Source organism: Thunnus thynnus, chromosome 18 (genome assembly GCF_963924715.1).
Source record: "Thunnus thynnus chromosome 18, fThuThy2.1, whole genome shotgun sequence".
Classification (NCBI taxonomy): domain Eukaryota; kingdom Metazoa; phylum Chordata; class Actinopteri; order Scombriformes; family Scombridae; genus Thunnus; species Thunnus thynnus.
Window position 1 is genome coordinate 12,756,460 of NC_089534.1, and position 24,396 is coordinate 12,780,855.

General features: G+C 38.3%; 1 protein-coding gene across 1 annotated transcript in view; it reads right to left on the reverse strand.

Moving 5' to 3' along the window:
* Positions 1-7,874: 7,874 nt before the first annotated feature.
* The window catches only part of syndig1l (synapse differentiation inducing 1-like), a 36,113-nt gene continuing 19,591 nt past the window's right edge, over positions 7,875-24,396 (reverse strand). Inside the window, exons 3-4 of the mRNA XM_067572877.1 lie at positions 19,051-19,188; positions 7,875-10,955 (exon numbers count right to left, since the gene is read on the reverse strand). Of these exons, the coding sequence (XP_067428978.1) occupies positions 10,797-10,955; positions 19,051-19,188 (297 nt within the window). The 3' untranslated portion in view covers positions 7,875-10,796. The remainder of the gene's footprint in view (positions 10,956-19,050; positions 19,189-24,396) is intronic.

Genomic DNA, 24,396 nt, shown 5'->3' on the forward strand with positions numbered 1-24,396 from the left:
GAAGGCTTAAATAATTGTGTTAGGTTCTGTGTTTTCATCCTTAATGAGTTCATTGAGAGATTAGGAAGAGAGAGCTTCTCATTACTGGGTGATAGATATAAATTACCTGACCATTCTTTACCGATGTTAAAGGTTCAAGTAAGAACTTATCTTGTTAAGGAGGATTCACATTTACAGTATACTAGAAAAAACTGTACCACAAAGGCAACTCCCAGATTCATTTTTGTCCTCTAGCCAATGTAACACCATATTGTTGGACTTTGCTGAGTAATTGGGATGTATTAAAAATAGCCAAAGGGATTTGGATGCTTAGTATGATAGATTGAGTGGCTGTGTCTATACAGCATTAAATAAATATGGTAAGAGGAAATGTAACTGCCATAAAGGTTTTAGAAAATCTTACAAACCCTACTGAAAAATCGAGATTTGCAGACTTTGTGGGACCATTTAAAAAACAGCAGAGAAAAAAATTCTAAGATGTAAAAACAAAAACTTGAGGGAAGGGCTGAAGATACAATTTCAGAAAATGCAAACCAAATTTGACAAGAGGTTACGCACTGTGAAATTCAATTTTAATAGAGGCCTCTCACTGCATATTGATTACTTACAAACTCATAATCCCCAACAGTTCTGGAAAGAAATTAATAGATTGGGTCCCAGAAAGTCTGGAGAAATACTGAGGTAAAACTAGAGAATGATGAATGTGGCTCTGTTTTAAGGGTTGCATTTGAAAAGTGTGGAAAAGGACTTTGCAGCTTTGTTTTCTGGTTGCAACAATCAAATTCATTTAATGAAGTTTTTTGAAGGAAATAACTAGTTTAAAAGACGCAATGGAAACTGAAATGAATGCTGATGTAAATAACTGTAACTGTTTTTGAATGCAAATTTTTCTATGAAAGAGGTAAATTTCCAATGAAGTCTTGAAGTTGCCGAAGTTGTTTAATGTGTTATTTGAATTGTTTCAGTCTTGTTTTGACAGTGGCATTATTCCTACACAGCGGCACAAGAGCGTTATTAAAGCTATTCCCAAAAAATGATCCCAAGCTACCACTCACCTATAGGAATATAAGTCTTATTAGCTGTGTATATAAGTTGTATTCTTCACTTTTAAATTGCAGACTTGTAGACCACCTGGAGAGGACAGATTTGCTTTTAGGTGAGCGAAATGGATTCAGAAAAGCCAGAGCATGTATTGATCATTTATATGCAGTCACTTCCATTATACGTGCAAGAATTAAGGAGAATAGATCTACATTTGTTTATTTTATTGATTTTGAGAAGGCCTTTGACTGGATTAATAGGGAACTTCAATATAGGTTGTTCAATTCTGGTGCCAGTGGAAAGTTTTATTGTGCCATTAAGTCTCTTTATCAAGCTGTTGCCTGTGTTCAGGTTAATGAATGGTTTTCCCAACAGTTTGGCGTGAGCTAAGGAGATGTTTTGTCTCCAATGTTGTTTTTCATTGATGTTAAAGATTTAGCTCTTCAAATTAAAGCTTCTAGCTTTGGAGTTAAAGTTGATGATCAGATTGTGGGCATATTATATATGCGGATGACGTAGTCTTACTTGCTGAACATGAAAAAAATCTGCAGATTATGTTGAACATTGTTGCAGAATGGTGCGGGAAATGGAGACTGGTGGTAAATCAAGACAAATAGTACCTTTTCGACAAAAATCACTGGAGAGAAGTTCAGTTGTTTCTCATTTTGGTGCAATAGCGATACTGATCAGTATAACTATCTTGGCTTGAGGCTGGACGAGCACAAGACTTTTAAAGAAGCTGTCAGTGCTCTAGCTCAGTCAGCAGGTAGAGAGAGAAATAAGTTGAAATCCTTATTTTTTTGAACAAGTTGTCATTCATTTTCCAGAACAGGTTACTTTGTGATAATCAGGAGATTAGGAGTAAAATGTTTCTCATCTATAAAGAAAAATGGTCTGTTTTATGGTACAAACAAAAATTATGAACTTATGTGAAGTATTATTTAAACAGAAGACAAAAATCTCTTTGCCAATTATGTTCAGGAACATTACCATTACCCCTAGAAACTGGCAGGTTTAATGCCACTCCAGAGGAGGATAAACTTTGCTTATTGTATCAGGTGAAATTGAGAATGAGGTTGTTGTCCTGTCTACAAGGACATAAGGGATGTACTTCTTAGTAAAATGTCCTCCATTTATGTTGATTTCTTTGGGCTCGATGATTATGAAAAACTTGAGCTGTGCTTCAGGAAGGGAACCTATTTTGTAGCAGATTTTATTTGCTAGGCTTGGGAGAGAAGGCAGAATATTTTGTTTAAGGCCAGTTGTATAATAATCTGTAATTTTGCAATGAAATTAAACATTTCATCACTGCAACTGTACTTTTGGTAATTTGTAAACCCATGAGGGTTGGGCACTTTGTGTGCATGACACGAAAATAAAAGAAAATTAAATCAATCAATCATAAAAAGTGTTCATTACTGTTGTATGTGTCTAAGGGCTAAATTTACTGAATGGCTGAATCAACCAGTATCACATTTAGTAGGCTAGAGCACCCAAGATTTGCAAACTGTGAGGAGACTACACATCTGTAAGACATTAGATTAAGCACTTTTTATTTGTACTAAATTTAATTTGATCATTAATGTTTGTCACACAGAGGTTAAAGAGGATGTATTATACACATTTACGGGTCTATATTTATATTCTGGTGATCTACTGGAATATCTTTGCATGATTTACAGTTCAAAAAACTCATTACCTATCTTATACTGACCCTTTACACGGCCCCTCAGTTCAGCCTTTGTCTGAAACAGGCCGTTTTAGCTCCTGTCTCTTTAAGACCCCCCTCCCAAGAAGCCCACTCTGTTCTGATTGGTTAGCTTGTGGAAGTTGCGTCACAACCACTCGGGAGGCTAAGTCAACAAACTGAAACAAACTAAAGTAGTAGGATTTCACTACTTGAAATGTCAACTTCTGTAAAATGTTTGAGCCAAAATTTGATCTGAAATATGCAAGTGAACAACACAAACAACACATGGAAATACCTTAGCAACAACCTTAGAAACCAAGGCTACGGAACGAACGGCCATTTATAGGCATGAGTGATGATCTGACATCAGCTTGTTGGCAGGGTAGAAAATCACAAAAAGCATAATATGGCCCCTTTAAGCATCGGATTAATGATGAACCTACAGAGAATTATCACATGACTTTGCAGCTCCCCTCGGCTTTACACAGCTTTATAGTAAGTTTCAGCTCATTATTTATCTGTCTGGCCTTCAACCATGCTGTTTTGGTTCACTCTCACCACTCCCGTAGCGACTGTAAACTACCTGCTCAGCACCAAACTCCAAACAGACACAGTTAGTGACTAGCTGATGAACACAGTGGAGCATTTATCAGCTAAAGATTCCCCTTAGGAGTTGATGGAGATCAAAAACAGAGCTAAAAGAGAGTGAATACTGGACTTACATTCACCAGGTGGTCAGAAACTCGACTCCAAATGACTGCTAATGTTGCTCTGTAACTGCTGGATGTGTAAATAAGCAACTGGTTGTTCAACATATCAATTTAAAGGGTGACTAAAAGGTGATGTTAAGTTATTTGCGTTCACAACTTGTTTTTTCCGTTGCCCCCAAGTGGCCAAAAATCAGTTTATCCTGGTGTAAGGAATAGCTCGACATTTTGGAAAATATGTTTATAACTGTGAATTAGATGAAAGGATAAGAAAATATGAAGCTAAGCCAGCAGCTGGTTAGCTTTACTTATCATAAAGACTTGAAACAGACTCGAAATGCTTCTAAAGCTCACCATTAACAGTTGTTTAAGTGTTACAAATACAGAAGAGTAAAAACAACAAGCTGTGGTTTTTGATGTGGATTTTGTCACCTTTGGACAGAGCCAGACTAGTTGTTTCCCCTTGTTTCTAGTCTTTATGCTGAGGTAAGCTAACCGGCTACTGGCTGCATCTATATATTTAATGTACACACACAAGAGTTGTATTGATCTACTAATCTAAATCTGGGCAAGAAAGTGAATAAAGACTATTCAGACTATTCCTTGTAAAGCAAAGATGTCACAAATGTTTCTTTCTAAGCATAAACTGGCCCATAAAGCGGAATAATATGACTTGTAGTATAAAATTATCCACACTGATAACTGCTTAGTTCATGCTTTATTTGATCTTATCTTCCAAAAAGAAGACATATTTCCTCTAGCCACCCAGCTGCTTCCTGTGACAAACTTTGAATAGCTGTACATGCATAGACTCTTCTGTACAAGTTTACCCCTCTCCGACACCACTTCCCCTTGCTTGCTTTTGAGTTGATAAATAAATCTTTACAGAGGTATCTGGCTCTCTCCTGAGGGTTTCAAAATCCATAAAAATTAGTTCCATCTCTCCTCCTTTCTTCCCCTTGCTAACAGACAGACCGACAAGTGCAGAAGTGAGATAAAAGCTGGAGTTATGTGAAATCCTTCGCTTTCGCTGCATTTGAAAGGGCTTTCCTGGAAATGCACCGCCTATACTCTTACAGAGGTGTGCAGAGTCATGGATGGCACACAGCAGAGCAGCAGCAGTAGGTTAAGGCTGTATCTTTCATAAAAGAGAGGTTTTTCTCAGTATGAGAGGTTCTTAGTCAGACCTGCATTATTCACTGGCTCTTCAACAGCACTAACATCCTGGATATCTGCCTGCATAAAGGGACAGCTGCTTCAAGGTAAACAATGATCCTGATGCTTCACTGAGAAATGAACAGTAAACATGTGCAAATAATTGCACAATTTAATTCAAGTGCTCTTTCATGCCTCTCCTTTTGACTCAAACTGCCAAAGTTCATTTTTGTGCAGGCATACAGTAATAAGAAATCCCAGTCTAACAGTGAATAATTTCTCCTGGTGCCTGAAATCAAACTTACAGGTGTAATTTCTGGTTTTATCACTGTAACTGGGGATAGATTTCAGATTCTAAGTGTTTTGCTGACCTGAGAACAAAAAGCAGTACAAATTTTGCTGAGGTGTTTGCTAAACTGCTGCCAAACAAACTAGAGAGGATTTTTGATGCATGTCTCTCAATCTAGTGTAGCTATTTCTCATGAATAACTGACAAATACAGCACAGTCCTTTAATCAGTGTTGTTCTACAGGGACACAATTTTCTCCTCTCCATAGAGGTTTTCATATTGAAAGAGATAAGTAAAAGCAAATATATCCACAAGAATATCCAGTCTAAATATAGACACGAAGAATGTGGAGGGATAGGTAAAGCTCTACAGCAGTGTTCAGTGTGCAGATGGGAAAACGTTTGTACCAAAGGGTTTTTTCATGACCAGAATGCTTGTGTGATCTATAGCTATAACCTGAGGGACTGCTGTGGAAATGGAGCAGAAACAGCTTGGGGCTTGGCTAGTCCTGTCATCCAAGATGAGAACATTTAAAGTACCTAACATCTGCATGGCTTTTACATTTTTTTAAATGGTTTGGAGCTTTTGAGACATTTGCTTTCCTTTCAGCACCTTTCTTAGTCGCATCACAAATTCACAAGGTATGCTAAAAACCAGCACCTGTTCATTCTGCTATTTTTATCAAGTACGTGAGTCATATAAGCTAAATGAGGCTCTTTGTCTGTGGCTGCAATCTGTCCACAAACCTTTTTAATGCCCCAAGCAATTCCTTCAAAAAACTGAAATTATATCTTTTTTCTCTTACTGTGAAGGAATTTTCCATATATCAGGTCAGCCAGCTGTCTTCTCTTCGGTCAGGTTGACCTCTCCTCATGGTTGTTCTCATGAGAACTGGTGCTGAAGTAAATAATCTTACAGCAAGGTCTCGGGTTATGTTTATGATTCAAGCCGAGGCTGTCTGGTAAATAAATCCTTATCTGGGCTTAAACTAGGTGTTGCTCACCCTCTCCATTCAGACTTTGGGTAGCATCTCACAGTGTGCAATGACACTGTATTCAAAAATCTCCTTAAACAATTAAGTGTCAATAAATTATTTTGCTTTAGACATCCAAGGTTTCCTGGTACTTTCTGAATCACAGCTCCAGATTTCCATCACACTTACCAAATCAATAAAGAAAAACTAAGGCAACATCATGCATCAACTAACATCCAATAGGTTAACCAAGTATGGCTACCTGAAAAATGATTTGCATTGCTTCTTATGTTACAGCTTTGGGGAAACATTGCTTGGAGTGACCTCGGTGGGAGGAGGCTACTTGCTTGCTTTTCATTTTCCATTTTTCTCAACTTTCTTCCTAGTATGAAATCCTCAAAGGGTGCCCTGAAGGCACTTTATCTCCCCAAACAGAAATCAAAAACATTTAAGGGGAGTTTGAAACCTCTAGGTTACTATGTGTCACACACACCCTTTGGCAGCTTGGGAAAACAATATAATTTCCTGCAAAAAAAAAATCTATAACATTTGCATTCAAATTCAGTCTCTTTCCATTCCTGTCTCTTTCTTCCTGTTTCAAATGACTGTCACGTCACCTCTGCAGAAAAAAAAAAACCAGAGTGAATGTTTACTGTGGTGAAAAAAACGGTCAGAAATGAATCTGACTCAGAAAACAATCAATGAGGGACATGTGGCATGCAGGCTATAATTAAAACACAAATTGTATCACAGTGTGTGGAAGCAGTTCCAGACCTCTTTTTGCCTAACCCACCTGTGAACAACATAACCGTGAAGCAATAAAACTCCAGTGACTTGCAGTTTCTGTCATGTGTGGGCAGGAGTGAGAGCTCATAAAGTGGAGGTTTCCAGGGTATTGCACCATCCTTGAGTGAAATACAATAACCAATCTCAAAAACTACACTTGCAGAAAAAGACCTGTAGTCTGGTGTTGCAGCTTCCAGTTGGAAACTTCACGTGAGCAAATAGAATCAGGCTCATTTCTTTCTCGTGATAATTTTTGGCATGATCCACCATTGCAGACATGAAGAAGTAGTTGTTGACATTATTAGAACTGACTCATTCACAGATGAGAGGAGAAGACACCAAAAGCTAAAAATAAAACGCTCTATATTCTGATATGAAAAACTGTGATGATTCTATTTGTAACTTTATAATAACAGGGCCTTTTCCTGAAGAATATTTATAAATTCACAAATTATTTTTAAAGGGAGCATATGAAATCCCTCTTGCACAAATCAGACAGAACACCAGAAGATGAGCAAAATATTTTTCTTGCACACTGTCTTGTTTGCTCAGGCAAACTCACTGAACGCTGAGAAACACAACAGTCTTCTTTTGATCTGTAGTGCTTATTAATTCAATCTGCCTGAGTGGTGTTGAGCGTTGCCTGTTTAGCATATCCTGGTGGAAAAAAAAAAAAGTGGAGCATGCTCTTTGTTTTGTTTTATAGGAGCATTTTTCACCCCTGATGACTAGGCAAGCATCTCTACACTGTCTATTGTGCTGCTGCTTGTTCACTGACAAAGACATCAGCATGTGACTCACTCCTTACTCACTCCTGTAATGAGAGCTGTTCTCCAGCTGGTGCTGCAGTCGCACCCCTTGCTGTTGCATGTACACCCCAGCTATGTTCAACCTACCTACCACACCTCAGAATTAACTCAGAGTTCACTTCCTTCATGGGAGGATTTTGTGAAGAGTGTTCAGTGTTTTGCAGATAATAGGCTGCATACCTGACAATCCGAGCACACTAAAACATAATCGCTGCTCTGTTAGACTGTGTGAATGCAGCTATCAGTATAATATTAAGGCACAGTGTGAAATGTCAGTTTGTCCTGTACTTTTATTGTTCAGTGTGACATGTAACGTTGAGCAGAGTGCAGCTCTACATTTATGCTCAATGACCATGATGGTGACAGCACAAAGAAAGGTGTACTTTGCTGCACGCAGCTATGAGAGCACCGCAGCTACAAATTTCTGAGCTGCTCCTCCGACTTTTTCTGGCAAAACCACCTACACTCCATGACTCAGTCTGTTTGCCTTTGCTTTAAGGACAACTCAAGCATCTCAATTACTCAGCTCATTCTCTCAGGCTGTGGAGATTTTTTTTTTTTTTTCAGATTTGAACCGTCATGTTATATAAACCACAGAGAAAAACAAATTTTGCTTTTAAGAAAGGCCATCCTTCCTTTCTGATTTATTTGTCATTACATTTGAACATGTCTTTATTTGCATTATGTACATGTTGCCTTCACACACACAAAAAAAAATCCCAAAACAGAAATGTAAATTAAAAAAACAGAAGTCTTCTTCTTTAATTTCGGCTTAAGAGCACGACACAGAGAGAACACTATCACCCTGGCATTGAGGAACGCATCAGCAAATGTCTTTGTCGCGTGGATGTGTACATCAGCTCATCACAGTGAGGAAAAAAAAAAAGCATTGAAAACCACATACTGTTGTGACACATCGCACAATACCAGGTTGCCAAAGAAGCCAGATAAAAATACATCATTTGAATGGCACGCTACATAACACAAAGCATGTTCATCATTATCAGCGATAAAACGTTCTCCAAGAGATGAAAGCAAACATACAGAGTCTTTTAGTTTAGTTACAGTGATGGTCATGATTTGTACGCACACTGTTGTGGAATCATGAGTTAACACTGGAACATGTGGTCAGAAGGGGTCAGCGTTTAAAAGGCCAAACATATACAGTGTAATAACCAGGAATAACGAGCTTTTCAGATGACCAGATACTCAATGAGGTGAATGCGATGGCTCCGAGCAAATGCCTAGAAATCAATCAGCGTTCAGCTCATCGAGGTCTTTATCTGACTGCCTTTAATCAAAAGACAACTGGATGTTTACTCACAAAGGCAGCAAAAAAAAAAAAAGAAAGAAAAAAAGAAAAAAAAAGCTTGAAGTCGTAGCTGCAGTTTTTATTTAAGCAAAGCACACTTTGAAATGTCCCCTCGTGGAGAATATGGGCAATATTCACTCTTCATTAGCACAAGAGAACTGACTTACATGTTTATTTTAAAATGTTCACAGAGCTGGGGATGTGTAAATGGATTGTTTACTTGCAGGGTCTGACTGCAAGCGGTGATGCCAAAAGTGGGCTTATTAGTGAAATTAATGTGGTTGTGCTATTTTAGGGCTATGCTCCAGACAGTACACATTCCTTCAGAAAAAGCCATTACGGGGAGCTAATTGTGCACCATAAATGTCAGGTATGACTAATGCGGGACGTGTGCAGGGAAACCAAGTGTATAATGTCACCTCTTGAGGCTTCACTGCTTGAACTAGCATCTGCCTGGCTTTAATTTTACATTATTTAAAAGAAACACAAACCAAAACATCGGTAATCAATAAGCCCTTCATAGAAAGATTCAATGAATTTGTCTGCATGAGTGTCTGTTTCCAAACTTGCGTGGGAATTCTTGAAAAAGTGTGAGGAAACAAATAGAAATGTCTCAGCATTTTATTACTGTAGAATGCTATTTGTGTTAATAGCTGAATTGAGGAATGTTGGTTAAAATACTGCCAAAAATATGACCCCCTTCACAGCCTGATCAATTTTAATTGAAACTTTTTTTTTATGATCTGACAAAAACAAGTTCTAAATCCAATCAATCATGCGTAGCAGTATACTGCTGGCATAGCTAGAGTCATGCAAAGAATAACTGATCACAGCTAAATTCAAAGCTGTCAGATTGTAACGCTTTTGTTTATATGTGCAGCCCCAGAGGATACGTAAGGCCTGCCTTTTAATGACATTATCTACCTGATTTATAACATTTATAACATCCTCGTTTGCTGCATCCAGAAACATGCAGCAAACGTGTGAGACGCTGGACACCGTTCCCCTGAATTTCTGACCATCTGGCCACTGCACATCTGTGCTTTACTTCAAAGGCTATAAATGAACATTACTTAAAGCGAGATTAATCAAGGTGCCTTTAGACAGCAGGGAGCGCAAAAAGACAAACGTAAAAACAAAACACATTTGTATTCATATAGGCAAACCCTGTCTGGTATGATTTTGTTAGATTTCAGGTCTTCAATGGTTGGATAGTAACGCCCTCTTAGAGGTAAAGCACAGGCTTGAGATTCTTGTAATTCATGCCACTGCATATTGTTCGATGAGAAAGAAACAGTCTCTGCAAATCTTATTTGATCATTTTTTTTCCACCTCTCAGAGTTTTATTCTTTAATGATAACATTATTGTCAGCACAGTAGTTCTGTACATTTTGAAAGTTTCTCTGGAAATGTAAGCACTCCTTTGTCAAGATGGATTAACGCGGTACGTTAAATACTGTCCTGGGAGGCAAACTGAGATGACGGGAAACAGGAGGAGACAGGACTCCACAGAGACGCTCTGGGTTTTACTGCAGACAACATACACGTGGTTTGAGTGTGATACTGTGTTGATTTCTAACTCTCTTCAACCTCTGCTAATTGCTCAAAAGTTTAAGGAACTAATATTGTCTCAGTTTTTTCTCCTCAAAGTCTCTGCAGGGGTCTTGGAAGTTAAAAAACAGCCAACCATAAGAAGATGAAGCCAACAGGGATTTATGTCAATGGGATGCAAACTGGGCTCCAACATGGAATACTTCCATTACTCAAACCCACTCCCTGCCTCAAAAAAAAGAAAAAACTTAGTCTATCCCCAATTCCCCCTCTTCTCACCCTCCAGCTTGACCTCTCTCCAGTCACTGTGGCTAATCTCGGTTGACAGAGGGCCTGTGGGGAGAGAAGACTGGAAAGAAAGGAAGGTGGAGGGAAAAACTGTACATCTCCAAAAAACTTTCTTTGAAACCTGCAGGAGCAATGCTGTTCCCGAGAGGTTCTCTTCCTGGGCTCCCTGGAGTGTGTGGCGGGAAAGTGTGGCTGCTATATGTGTCCTGGTTTCGAAAGGTAGGCAATGAGAGCAACCACCACCCCCACATACACACCAGTGCCTATAGTGATGGAGAGGGCAGCTAGGAACAAAGCGCGTCGGGAGGCGATGTTGGCCAGTGGAAAGTCACCTTTGTGCACCGCCTTGGTGGTCTGGAAAAGAGAAAATGCAAGAAAAGAAGAAAGTCAGATAGAGATTGGGGTCCTCAGGAGAAAGAACTCATTTCTCAAAAGAACCACAGTTTCAGAAGCTGTTTATTATTTCTGTGGCAGTGTGAAAAAAAAAGGAAATGGAATTGGAGGATGGGAATATTGAACAAGCAGCTCAGTGTAACCCAGGAGAGCTCATCATGCATGGCAGGACTAAAAAATGACAATTAGTGTGAAAATGTCAAGGACTTGAGGTTACGGTCATATGACCTGCTAGCACTGAATGATAAATGGCACATGATTAAAGCAGATTTATCAAAATTTGTCATAAAAAAAAACTCAACAAAGAGCAGGAGAGATTATGCTACATCTTTCAAGACTCGAGTAAATGAGAAAAATTGTCAACAACTACTTTATATTCACAAGTAAAAGCTAAAAAAAAAAAAAATCTTGAAGTTGGTTATTTAATAAGCAGGTTCATTGTGTACTAACATTGCTTTTTTGCATGGAGAGGTTTTATTCTTCAACAACCCTTTTATCAGCATGACCCAGTTACTGTGTATTTAAAGTTATAGTGCATTTTTACAGCCCACTATAGGCACATATAGATCCTCTCTGTGTTGTTGTGTTAACTGTTCTGCTTATATAAGAATTGCTTTCGAACACTAGTATAAAACTGAAAGTCCTTCTTGTCACTGGAACACAGTATCACACATGACTGACAATCTTGCAATCAAAATGTTGAAATTGTGAATAATTTATTTTGTCCTGTGAAATGACTTTGTCAGCATGAAGTGCATTGCTGTTACAAATGTTTAACCTCTATTAAAACCATAACACTAAAACAAAACACTATCTGTTGTTTTTAATCACCTGCAACATCTAAACTAAAAATCCCATCTCAAGAGAAATTGAATTGAGATTATGAACAAGACCAGAGTCACTATGTTTTTCCTCTCGGTTTTTTATGGAATTGGTCCTTCCTCTGATGACTCTTAGAAATGGTTTGGTGATTCAAAAAGGCACAGAGCCACAGCTGCACAAGCTTTCACAACATAATCAACCAGCACACTAAAAAAAAACATTCACTAATAAATAATGAGGTACTTATTATTTAATATTGTGTTACATCATGAAATGGTTAATTCAATATTTGCATAGTCTAAGTAAAGTATTCATGATTAATAAACAAATTATTTTAAGTTTCACAGCCAGCACATCCAGCAGATACGAAGCAACATTAGCATTATTTTGGATTAATGTTTGTGTCCATCAGACAAATGTTATTCTAATATTCACTCTCATTATAGTTCTGTTTATCTCTCCACTAATTCTTGAGGGAACTATCCAGCTCACACATTAATTGGAATTTTCTTTTGCCAATATTCTGGAAATAGGGTTTGGGGTTAGGGGTTTAGGAGGTTTAGGGTTAGGGGGATTAGGGTTAGGGTTGCTTAAAACTTATGAGCGACACCTTTCACATTACATGTAGTAATTTGATCCATTGCTGATGTAAATATATTGATTTGATCAGCTTTAATAATTTGTTACTTGAGTTAAAAACAAATGATTAAGTTGGAACTGATGTTCACAATGCAAAACAAGCAATCTTAAACAGAAATGAACAAAGCTTGTGACTACATTAAACAGTCTATTTTCTAGTATTTAATACTATTAAGACAATTAAATACAGCATCACTGGATGTCTCTGTTAATGAGCGAGACAAAGTAAACACGATCCTCCTGGACTGATGTTTATTAATTAGCCAGATGGTAACATCAACTATTTAACTGGTTATAAAAAGGGTATTTGCTTCTTATATCATTCCATACTGCCTGGAAATAATACAACAATGAATAGTGGTCGAATAGTGGTTTATCTTGTTTATCCTGGCCATTGTTGATGTGTTTACAGTGTGGCTTCTGCTGTGTATCCTCTTGCTATATTACTATTTGAATGGACTTGTTTGCCAGGGGGGAAATGGAAAGAAGAGAGACACCTATTTTGATTTGCTGTTTTCATTCACATCGCCAAATGGAGGTCAGCACTGAAGCAGAAACAACACACATGCAGACAAAAGTAGAATGTGTTACAGTGGCTGTCTCCATTATCTTCACCCAAACTTATTTCTCTTCTGTTTTGTTACAAACGCTGCCACATATTAATCTATTAATTTGTTTTCTCTTGTTGATGATTCATCGGTGCCAACAGATCAGCAACAGTTGCTGAATTGCAACCACAATTTATTGTCAGACTATTGTGCTGCATCTCTGCCAGCACAGTTTGAAATGCAGCATGTGAGTGTGTGAAATGACCTTCATTGTTTTGTTTAATCAATTCTAATAATGATGGAACTGATCTGTGATGTGTGTGAGTGAGATGAAGTATGTATCAGGGTTAGTACTCCCTACTCTAAGACCACAGTTTTCTCACAATAAAAGTTTGGGAGTGAGCTGCTGCTCCAGGACGAGTTTATGGTTTTTTATTCATCACTGGGTCAAGAGGGATTGTGACACTGACTGCGAGTTAGGTGCACCATCTGCAATGATGCTGACTTTGTATGTAACTGAGTGTGAACAGAAAAATAAACACCAAAGCATGGCTCCTCACAAATCCATGAGAACATGGATTTCACCTTTGCTCACAAGCTCTCAGACTGTGGATAAAAAGAGTTTTCTTTTCCTTTTTCTTCATAAAAGAGTGAGAATCTCATAAATCTGGGAGGACTTAGGAATCAAGCTACTGCTTTTCCTCATTGAGAAGACCTGCTTGGGTTTGGCACCTGACCTCATGGTGCCTTTCTTTTTTAAGAGGGCTTTATATGGCTAACTGAAGGGAGAGCCTGAGGCAAAAATACGCACTGAGACTAAAACTCCCAGCTGAAGCACATGGACATTCCCCAAGAGGAGCTAGAGGATGTAACACTTTTGGCATTGTGATCCTGAGCCAAATAAGCAGCTACAAAATAACAGTTGGACTGATAAGGAGGTGAATTTTAATTAACCAAATGCTTTTGTATTTCACAAACCTAGTGATAGCCAAACAGAAGTATAATAGTCAGGTAACACTGCAGTAAAAATCAGGTAGATTTCACAATAGTAATATCAAACAGATCAAAGGCTGCATGTCAAAGTTTTCCCCCTTTAAAGTTTGCATCACGTAGGGCTACACCTAATTTAACCTTTTGTAATTTAAAAAAAAAAAATCTATATGCCAGCCGTACCCTTTTCTTGGTATTCATACAGATGTTTTCCCCTTTTTTTTTATAAATACTGAATGCTTACTGATGCCTTTTCATCTATACTTTGTATGTACAATTGTGAAAAATGCTCTATTATTCATAGTCTCTGCCTATTTATACCACATTCTAGTGGAATCAGCGTTGAAAAGTCAGTTCATTACGACAGATGCAAATGACAAAGTATGATGTGTTCAGTCTGTCATTAGCCTATAATATTGGAATAATAAGACATGCGGTGGCACATATATTATTGCTAAGCAAAGCGAATGATCTAATTAGTATCTGTCCTTCCTGCATTACCTTAGGAAGCATCATTGCATAATGGCTATTTACTCATTTCAAGTGGATTGTTATGTTCATTGTAGTGGAATGAAATGCAAGTTCTTGATTATGTTGTTTGTATTCCACCATATTAGAGTTGTCTTTAAGATGCTCTGAGTGCATCCAAAATGGAGATGTTTTTTAGCTAAAGATCTCTCAGCATCTGTAACTACAGTGCTTTCATCAACTGAATAATGAATAAATTCATAACCTAACTCCATTTACCTTTTATGAGTGACGGTTGTTACTACTGAAAGAAAACTATGAGTAGGGTCTTTCCGCTGTGCACAAAGTGTTTCATTAGTGCCAAAAAGGATTTTAGAAGACAATGTTTAATAGTCCAAGACAAAGACAGCCAGATGAGAGCCAGAAAGAAAGACTCCTTACACAAATGCCTCCAAAGGTCAAGAAGCAAATCTACAGTATACAAAGGACATGTATTCAAGACAGGGCCTTTAGCTTCCACGCTGTAATTATTGAAACAAAAGCACTGTTTTGAAGGCCTTATGGGAAATTAGGTTTGAGTTTTCTTTCAAAAAGAGACAGAGAACATTCTCTTTTTGAGGATGTATTACACCCCCCAGCAAGGTCTTTAAGTCTCTCTATAAACTGGCAGGAAACTGCAGTTGAAGGGCGTATGCTTGTCATTTCATTCCTCCAGTGAAAATAATGGTTAAACACACCTTGATTTATCCTTTTTTTTTCTCCACTTCACACAGATAATTAAATGAATGCATGTTTTGGGTCTCCCTGAGGAACAGGATTCTGAAAGACTAGATATAACTATGTGGAAAAACAGATGAGGGTAGTCGGTTGAAAGTGTGTGTGTGCTTATTCTCTCATTGAGCATCAGCTGTGTATAACCTATATGTCAATGTGTGGAAATTTTCCTTGAATATCCTTGAGAGGGAGATGGTTAGAAGCATTAAGGCATTATCTCTACAACCTTGACAAAATGATTGAAATGTGGTGTCATAGAAAAAAGATAACATCTCAGACTTAGCTACATTGAGGCTCATACTGCGATGCGCTATCGGAAGTCAATTCAGCACACCTCAACAGGTTTTTCTTCCAAATAAACGACACATAAAGCCCTAAATCGCTCCCTTTCTCTTTCTCGCTCTCTGTGTCTGTCTCTCAACCTCCCTCACGCCGACACACACACTAATACATAAACTGTTCCACAATAATTAGCTCATTCATTTTCATCCATTATGACGACGTGTACGCCGTAAGATAACTTCAGGGGAGTCCTATTTGCATAATCGTGAAAGGAATCGCTGCGGCTTCTCAACTCTCTGCACTTGCCAGCGCAGATGTCTCAGAGCAGAGAGAAACATTTATCAGCATCTCCAAACAAAACACTCACCCTATTAGTGGCAATAATTGAAACTCAATTCCGCTTCCCAATCAAATGTTCAAAGCTAATTTTCCCCAGACATTCATGGTATTCTAGTCATTACCAGTTGTGTGTGTGTATGTGGGCGGTTAAGGCTGAATTCTGTGCAGCACTGTTTACCATGAAGACATTACATTGAATGAAAGATGTAGTCTTTGGCAAATAGGATACACTCGATTTGAAGCAGTGCATGAATGCATGTCTGTTTTCTCTGTGTGTGTTCACTGACAATGATACACACATTCAACTCCCGTCCTTGAGAAGCCAGCAGCTCTCTGTTTGACTAGGCCTGACCTTCCAGTGGGACAAAAACACTATTGATCTGCCTTCCACAGACTCTGTTACAGTGGCTAACCTGTTTGCTTGTAAATGTCTTGGGAGTAAGTGGCGAAGTTGATGTGCTATCATTTCTAAACTCAGGGCTGCCAAGTTAGGACTTCAGCTTGGAGTGAGATTTGTTCCCCTGGGGGTCAGTGTGGGGAGTTTGTCTCCCCTAGAAAAAAGATTGTAATTTAAAACAAATTTCCTGCATTTCTACACTACCTCAACTCTTCGATTAAGCCAATAAACATGCACCTGCACTAGTCTAGATTAGTTAGATTGAGGGTGCTATGAAAACCAAGAATGCATCAAGAACAATATAGAAGAGCTACTTACTGAGATTACTCTGAGCAGCATGCATAAATGCATAAATTACAATAAAATAGATTTTATTTTAGATTAAATAAATTTCACCTTCTGTTTTTTTCACATTTTTACACATTCCTAAGGCATACTCATTTTTTATATGATAAAACAAATGTCAAAAAGTTAGAATCTGACAAAAATTGACCAAATAAGTAAGCCAGTTACTGCATTTTGGCATTTTTGTTGGGCAGTACATATCCCACTCTTCTCAGAGCAGCATAGAAATTTATACAGATAATCAAATTACAGCCCATGTTCTGCTAAAAATGTACAATATCCTCGCGCTAACTCCTACAGAATTCATTTGTTTAGTTTAGTGGCTTCCTGAGCGACTGAATGAAATGAAGACCAGTGAAGTGGGTTATTGAGCTATAAAATGAAGCAATCCCAGACTCCCACCATATCTTTTCCTGACAGCTCTTCTGGACTGCACCTTCTAAAGGAGGGAGATTGGCAGAAAAGCCATCCATCCCTAAACACAACCATCACTTTCCCATAATTACCCAGGAAGAATCAAATTAGCTCCTGACAAGATAATTCACTGACTGCCTTCATGTGTCTCGGACTACTTGTGCCCACAGATAAGACAGCTAAATGCTCAAGCTTTTGATAAGAATTTATAGTAAAAGGCGGAGCAATTTACAGAAAAGCTTCACAGTTGCCTGTCTCTAGCATGTGTGTGCATACAATGTGCATGTGCTTTTAAACATACACTGTATGTCTGTGTGTGCTCCAATATGCTCCTTGTATTGATGGTGCATCTAAGAGAGACAGAATTGATTAGTGGCAAGACAAGCGGCAATCCCTGTGCTCTTTGCTTGACTGACACATCATCATCGAAATTGTTTCCTACAGAATTGAAAAGACAGTGGGAGTCCAGTTGGAATCCATTACACAACCATTATGTGCAGTTTGTCAATGTTACCGGCTAAAAACATAGCCTTGTCATACACTGACAGAACTTCAAAATCACATGGGCTTGTTTTCTTTGGAAATTGCTGCTGTCTCTACACTTCAACAAACACTATACACATTGATTCCTGTTGTAAAAAGACCTCTTAGGATTTCTTCTACTACACCTTGGTGATTGCTGTCTGACAGATTTAAGGTGAGCAGAAGCAACATACAGTATATGAACCAAAACATGATGTGAATTTCAAATCATCAACACATCTGAAATATATGTCTATATGTCTATATGTGTCTACATAATAATGTGACATCACCTTTACATCAAAGTAAACACTGTATCTCTGGAAAGATAGTTTCCAAGAGCCTTATCTCGATTAATATATAATGTTGAATGCCAATCTATTACCAATCAAGGAATTTAACATGCAAGCTCTGAATATAAGGAATGATACTTTAACCATTAAAGCACTACCTCTGTTTTACTTCTCTGAATTTGTGCATGGAAGCCAGAAAGATAACCGAACCAGAAAGACAGCTCCTTTTTATACCTACAATAGGGGAATTAGGGGGAAAATGGTTTTCAGAAGGAATACGCCAGATATTTAATATTGCACTTCCATAAAGCTGAAGACTTATGAGAGACAGTTTAAAAAAAGAATAGTCAGAACTTGCGAAGCAGAGGCCCAAATATCCTGACTTGTAGCCCCTAGTGTGCTCCAAAAATGCTGGATCCTGCATTTCCCATAATGCAACTCAGAAGCCTCTTTCTTTAGACACTCCCCTGATAACATTGTCAAGGTTATTTTCTCAGAGATTTTTAGACAGCTTCCTCCAAAGCCAAAGGAAACATTATACAGATGTTTTTGCAGGCTGAGTAGAGCCCCTCACACTGAGTAAACTGAACTTCATGTGTAAAATCGGTGAAGTGGCCCTTTAAAACAATGTCTTTAGTGTGGTTTCATGCATCTCTTCCCACAAATCATGCATTTCAAACATCAACTATATTGATCTGACAAAGCTGTTAAATGTTTCTGAGAGTTCATCACTTTTAATATGCCAGCACACCTGTAATTGGGTCCAAAATCATTTCCTCTGAAGACGCCACTAGTTCAAAGGCCCTCTCTCATCTTTGTATTTTGAACACTGAGCCTTGAAAGTGATTTATATAATCTTGAAAGCCGGCTTTCAACCTGTTTACAGAACATCAAGCAGCCATTACAGATTGGCCTTGAGTTATTGATGGGCAGCTCAGTAAAAAATGGCCTTGGATCGGCAGTAGGAGAGTCTGCTGACATTCCGTTTTTATGTGTGATAGCCCTTAATCTTCTGATGATGATGAGTCATACATACACCTGAGTGTGTTCAAGTGTGTTTGTGTGTTCCCATGTCTGCTTATTTATGAAAATATGTGCGTATGTGTGGGTAGATGCACCTGTTTTATGTTACACCTCTACAAACAGATGCTGCATCATTCATGTGTGACAGACCACAACTTAGGAGGTATGTGCATTGCATGCTGTTGTGTTTGTGTCCTCACCCCCTGTGAGAAGTAAAATGCTGCAATTCCCAAGGGCCAGAAACAGCAGAGCATGGAGAAGATAGCCAGACCCAGGTGGTCTCGAGGAGGGACGACTATGAAGTTGTCCTCACTCTCACTGTCGCTGGAGCAGTCTGTCTGCACAGAGAACAACAACTCAGGTCAAAACATACACACATTTTGTTTCCTGTACATGGACAAAAGGTATAATTCATGACTAGTAATGTAGCAGCGACTACATTTATACAATGAACAATTAGAACAATCAATTTCAGCTTTCACATCTGACCTGTTGCCTTTTTTCAAACCTGTTGGGAACTGTTGGGTGTGCTTGCCCATTTGCTTCATTTAGGCTGGTGTGAAAGCTGTCAATCGAACTATGGTGTTTACTATACAACTGCACCGAGACCACCTGAAAAAGTTTGCTTCCAAGCAAACTTTGGTACGTTTGTGATATGAAATCAAAACGGACCAACTACAGCACTGAGTGACAATAGATACAGTATGTGATTTTGACCAATCTGGTCGTCATTATTCATAAAATGAGGTTTAGTTGAAGTCTCATAATCACGTATTTCTTCATGAGCTCTTTGGTACGCCAGTGTACATATATACACACTTAAGGTTCAATAAAGTGCAGCATGACCTGGTGTCAGTCATCATAGTTTAATTTTCCACACAGTGCTGATGATACAGGACAAAACTGCTTAAGGAATGAGTTACCTGTCAGTCTGTAAAACTTCATTCATATAAAGCCGGTGTAAATGTGAATTGGACCAGAACTAACAGCAATCAATATATAATTTTTTTTGTTGGTCTGGACCTACTGAAAAATCAAAAGTGACCTCAATGTCAAACACCCTCATCCTACATAGTTTGGCAATTTGAGAGAATCATTGTTCTCCACAACCCTGAAATGTCACATCTAAGACTGTGACTAACAATTATTTTTACTGACTAATTGATTCATAAACTAATTGTTTATGAGTCACCAGTCACATCCCAATGAATAATAATATAATATGATATTCGCAGCGCCTCTTTGAGTCAATCAGTAATGAGTAAACTAAAGACTGATCGGTGCATCCATCTCCTGAAAGTTTGGGTTGAATTTTATAATTAGTAAAGTATATGTGCAGTAGCAGTGTGCCATATTTTTTGTTCACGATAATATCGGTGTAATTTTTAATATGACATAAAAAATTCATATCATGATAATGGCAATATTTTGACTTGTTGACGTAATGACGTCATACGGTTACGCACAGCAACAACAAGCAGGGCTGAAAGTGAAAGTAACATTGCTACTGGCTCCACAGTAGAGGATTTAGTTCTAAAAAGGGGGGCGACTTCAGTAGTGTGGAAGTGGTTTAAGATCAGATAGACAACAAACCACGGTAATATGTAAGAAGTGCGATATCATTATCGCAGAAATACCTTGAAATATTGTGATATTTTACGGCCATATTGTCCACCCTTAATGTGCAGACGGACTGGTAGGTTGAAGAAACTTTTAAAATAAAAGTTTTTCTTTGTACAGTACAACAACATGAACACAGGTAGAGGAGATTTTCAAGTCAACTGGGTGGGGAAAGAATCTGCATTCACCGAAAAAGAAAAAAGGCATTTGTGTAATGGGAAACAAAACACTGACGAGTCACTGCATGCAGGATCATTTGCTTCCACGTAATGCCACAGCTCGTATTCATGGACTTTTTGTGATGGCCCATTAGTTTCTCATTAGTTTTGAGATATGCAGATTCATTTTGGCATCTAAACAACAGATGGCATTAAAAAAAAGCTATGGTTGAACGTACTCTTCATTTCAGATGTGAAATAGTTATGAATCAAACACTCCTCCTCCCAAAAGCTTTGTGAAACTATTTCACGCTCTGTGCAACATTCCTCACATAGAACAGCAAGACCTTCAGCAAAAGAGAACAGACATACATCTGCATACTGTTTAGTTGTTAACAGATTCTCAGTCCACACCAGAAATACCAGTGTGCATTACAATTTCAAATTTGGGTTTGTTATGACCGCATCTGGCCTAATAACCTATAACATCAATACACATTTACAGTACTGCATACAGCATCTTCCCCACCAAAAAATAGTAAGACCCAGAACAGAGATTTATTTTCTACAGTGCCTGTAATAAAAAAGAAATCAAAGATTGAGGCCACGGTTTCTGTATGAGCCATTAAGCTGCATCCTTCACACATCATCCTGTTTGAAGGATGATCCAGCATGAGGGTGGAACACAATAAAATAAATGAAAAAAAAAATCAAGGCTAACAATATATCGTTGCGCCAAAGAAATTGTGTTCAATGTTACGATTAATATTTCAACCAAAGAGATAATACTAAAATGTCAAATCATCACATTTAAGATGGTAATATGAAAAATAAAATGCCTGTAACAACATAAGGCTTTTCCTACATTTCCATTGAACAACTGGACATCTTGTCATGATGTAATCCTTATTTTTGTAAGCATTTTTAGGGGGTTTATATCTCTTAATCCGTGTTTTTGTGGTTGTGGTGTACCCAATGAATATGAATACAGCGTTTCTCCCACACCATAGTTTAATATCTTACCAAGGTAAGATGAAGCACCACTCTCTGTATTGTATTTTGAGTCAAGCTGCATCCCACCCTGATGTGTGCTGTGTTGGCCTCAGGCCTGCACCGGCCATGTCAATGTTAGATGGAGGTGCTGTTTTTTCTGGGGCTGGTGTTGTTGCTCTAAAAACAAGACACTTTCACCTGACTTGCATTGGGCTCAAGACTCCAGTTACTCATTTTTTTCAGACTTCTGTAGGTTAAATGTGTGCTGCAGAATCCCAACCAGTGAACAAGCTCAGTCACATGAAAGTACTAGTAGTCTGATCTTAAAATAAATCATCATTGTTCCAAACTGGTCTTGAATTTTGAGTGATACATTTGACTTGTTGAATTTAAAGGTGCATTTTAGGAAAAGTGCTACTAGAGGTAATTATAACTGGTCAGCTTCATACAAAGGCACAATTTTGTGAAGGACTATTTTGAATACAGACTACTCTCTTAAAAATGTAATTTTGTTGTATGAGTGTTTTATTACAATAAGTATGAGTTCAAATTACTGGTGTTTGCCTTGTATTACACATTAAATTACTGCAACTGAGACTGACTGAATATATTTGCTTTGTGGGGAGGGGTCGGGGGTGGGGGTGAAATGGTTTTCAATTCATTTTAATAACGTGCACCTCTTATAGTCATGTTGCCTGATTGATGATGGGGATTAGTAGGTGGGTGGTTGAGATTTGTGGGGCCCTGCCCACTAATGTTAGGGTGATTAATTTACTCCAAAAATAGACTCTATGGAAAACAAAACAAGTATATTAATCTCAAAAAGTGATAGAGCAAGCAAAACCTGCAAATGCAGACAATACCGCTCTGTGTCATCAAGCTGTACTTATGAACCTGTTAAAAGCAGTGAACACAGGCCCCCGCTGCGATGATCGATATATTTTTCATTCTCTTCATAACACAATGCTGAGGCAAAGAAAAAAAAAAAGGTCATAATACATTAGCATAATGCAGCCTACATTTTGCATAATGTTATTCTGCCTTCATGGCCTTAAGCAAGCACTATAGAGCAATCTCTGCAGAGCCAGCCCTGCTCTGCTGTGCCTTAGAGCTCACTGACAATATCTGCACAGCCTTCTGGCTGTTTGGAGAATGAAAACACACATCATCCAGGGATCCTGGCTGTTTGGTCGACTTAGGTTACCAGGGAAGAGAGAAAGAGAAGTTCAAAAGGCAGAGGAGGTCAGTCAAACAAGCAAACAATGAGGTTGTTGCTAGAGTCAGTACAGATTTGCAGACAGGTCTACATGTACAGGAAGCCACAAGTAGGACTGGGCAATATACTGATATTATATCAACATGTGATATGAGACTAGATATCATCTTAGATATTGGATATTGTAATATCATGATATGTGTTGTCTTTTCCTGGTTTTAAAGGCTGTGTTACAGTAAAGTGATGTAATTTTCTGAACTTACCAGACTGTTCTAACTGTTCTATTATTTGCATTTACCCACTTGGTCGTTATATCCACATTACTGATGATTATTTATCAAAAATCTCATTGTGTAAATATTTTGTGAACCACCACCAATAATCAACCCTACAACATTGTTGCATTATTGATATTGTTATATTTGATTTTGTCCGTAGCTGCAAGCAGACCTGTCTGGGTGTGCAGGCAGGTCATTATTCATGAGATCCAAAGCGGATGACAACAGGCCACCAATCCCTCTGCAAAGCTGTCTCATGGAGCAATTACCAGAGTGTGATTATACCATTATCTTTAATTTTTCCCATAAATCCATGTATGAATTCAAATGACACTCTCAATAACCTGTGAACTAAAAGTTACAGGTCATGAAACTGCTCAGTCACTGACAGGCTTTGAATTTACTGAGCTGAATTTCATTTTAAGTAAACAGAATTTTGTTTACCAATTTTTTATCTGACTTTTAATGAGCATGTGTGTGTCTGTGTTTGTCATTCGTTCGCCACCATCCCTATAGTAGAGAGTCATAATGACTATGCATGCCTGTGCTGCTAGCTGCGCTCAGATATGTCATGTGGGGCGTAAATCCTGTCAACATGAGGCAACAGGATGACAGGTAACAAAGAGCTAATGGATGGTTTCACCACTCTGCCATGACAGCATAACCAGGACGAGGGCTTGTATAATTTATCTGTTGCCAAATTGCCTCCACAGCAGACAGGAAATGTGCCCCTGTCCACTTTCTTACCCCCTGTTCTCCATTCTCCCAACCTTTGTTTTTTAAATTTTTCTTAATTCAGATTTTATATCAGTTACTGTAAATGTTTCATACCATGACTCCTGTGTGTACTTGGAAAGCAGGTAATCATATGAGGATGGCACTGCATGAATTTTGATGTATCTTTTAATTGAACTACTTGGTACAAAGTGTCTCACGGGTTGTCACAGCATTTATTTAATTTTCTTTTTTGTGTGCGGTGCTAATACAGTATGTGGCATGTCTACAAATTTCAACTAAGCAGTATGAGCAGGAGATGATCCCTGCACATAACTCATGGTAGTAAAATAAATAATTTAAAAAAGGCTTTGCACTCAGTCCACATGTTGCGGCTGGAGAAATGACACTGAGCAAATCTGGCTAGAGGTCACAGAGCTGTCAGAGCACATTTACTGCACATTTTGTAATTTTTTAGGCTACATCCAGGTTTAGAAGAACCCTGCATACAATCCTGGGGCCTCAATTATAACCGTTGCGCATGCACAAAATGGGACTTGCCCATGT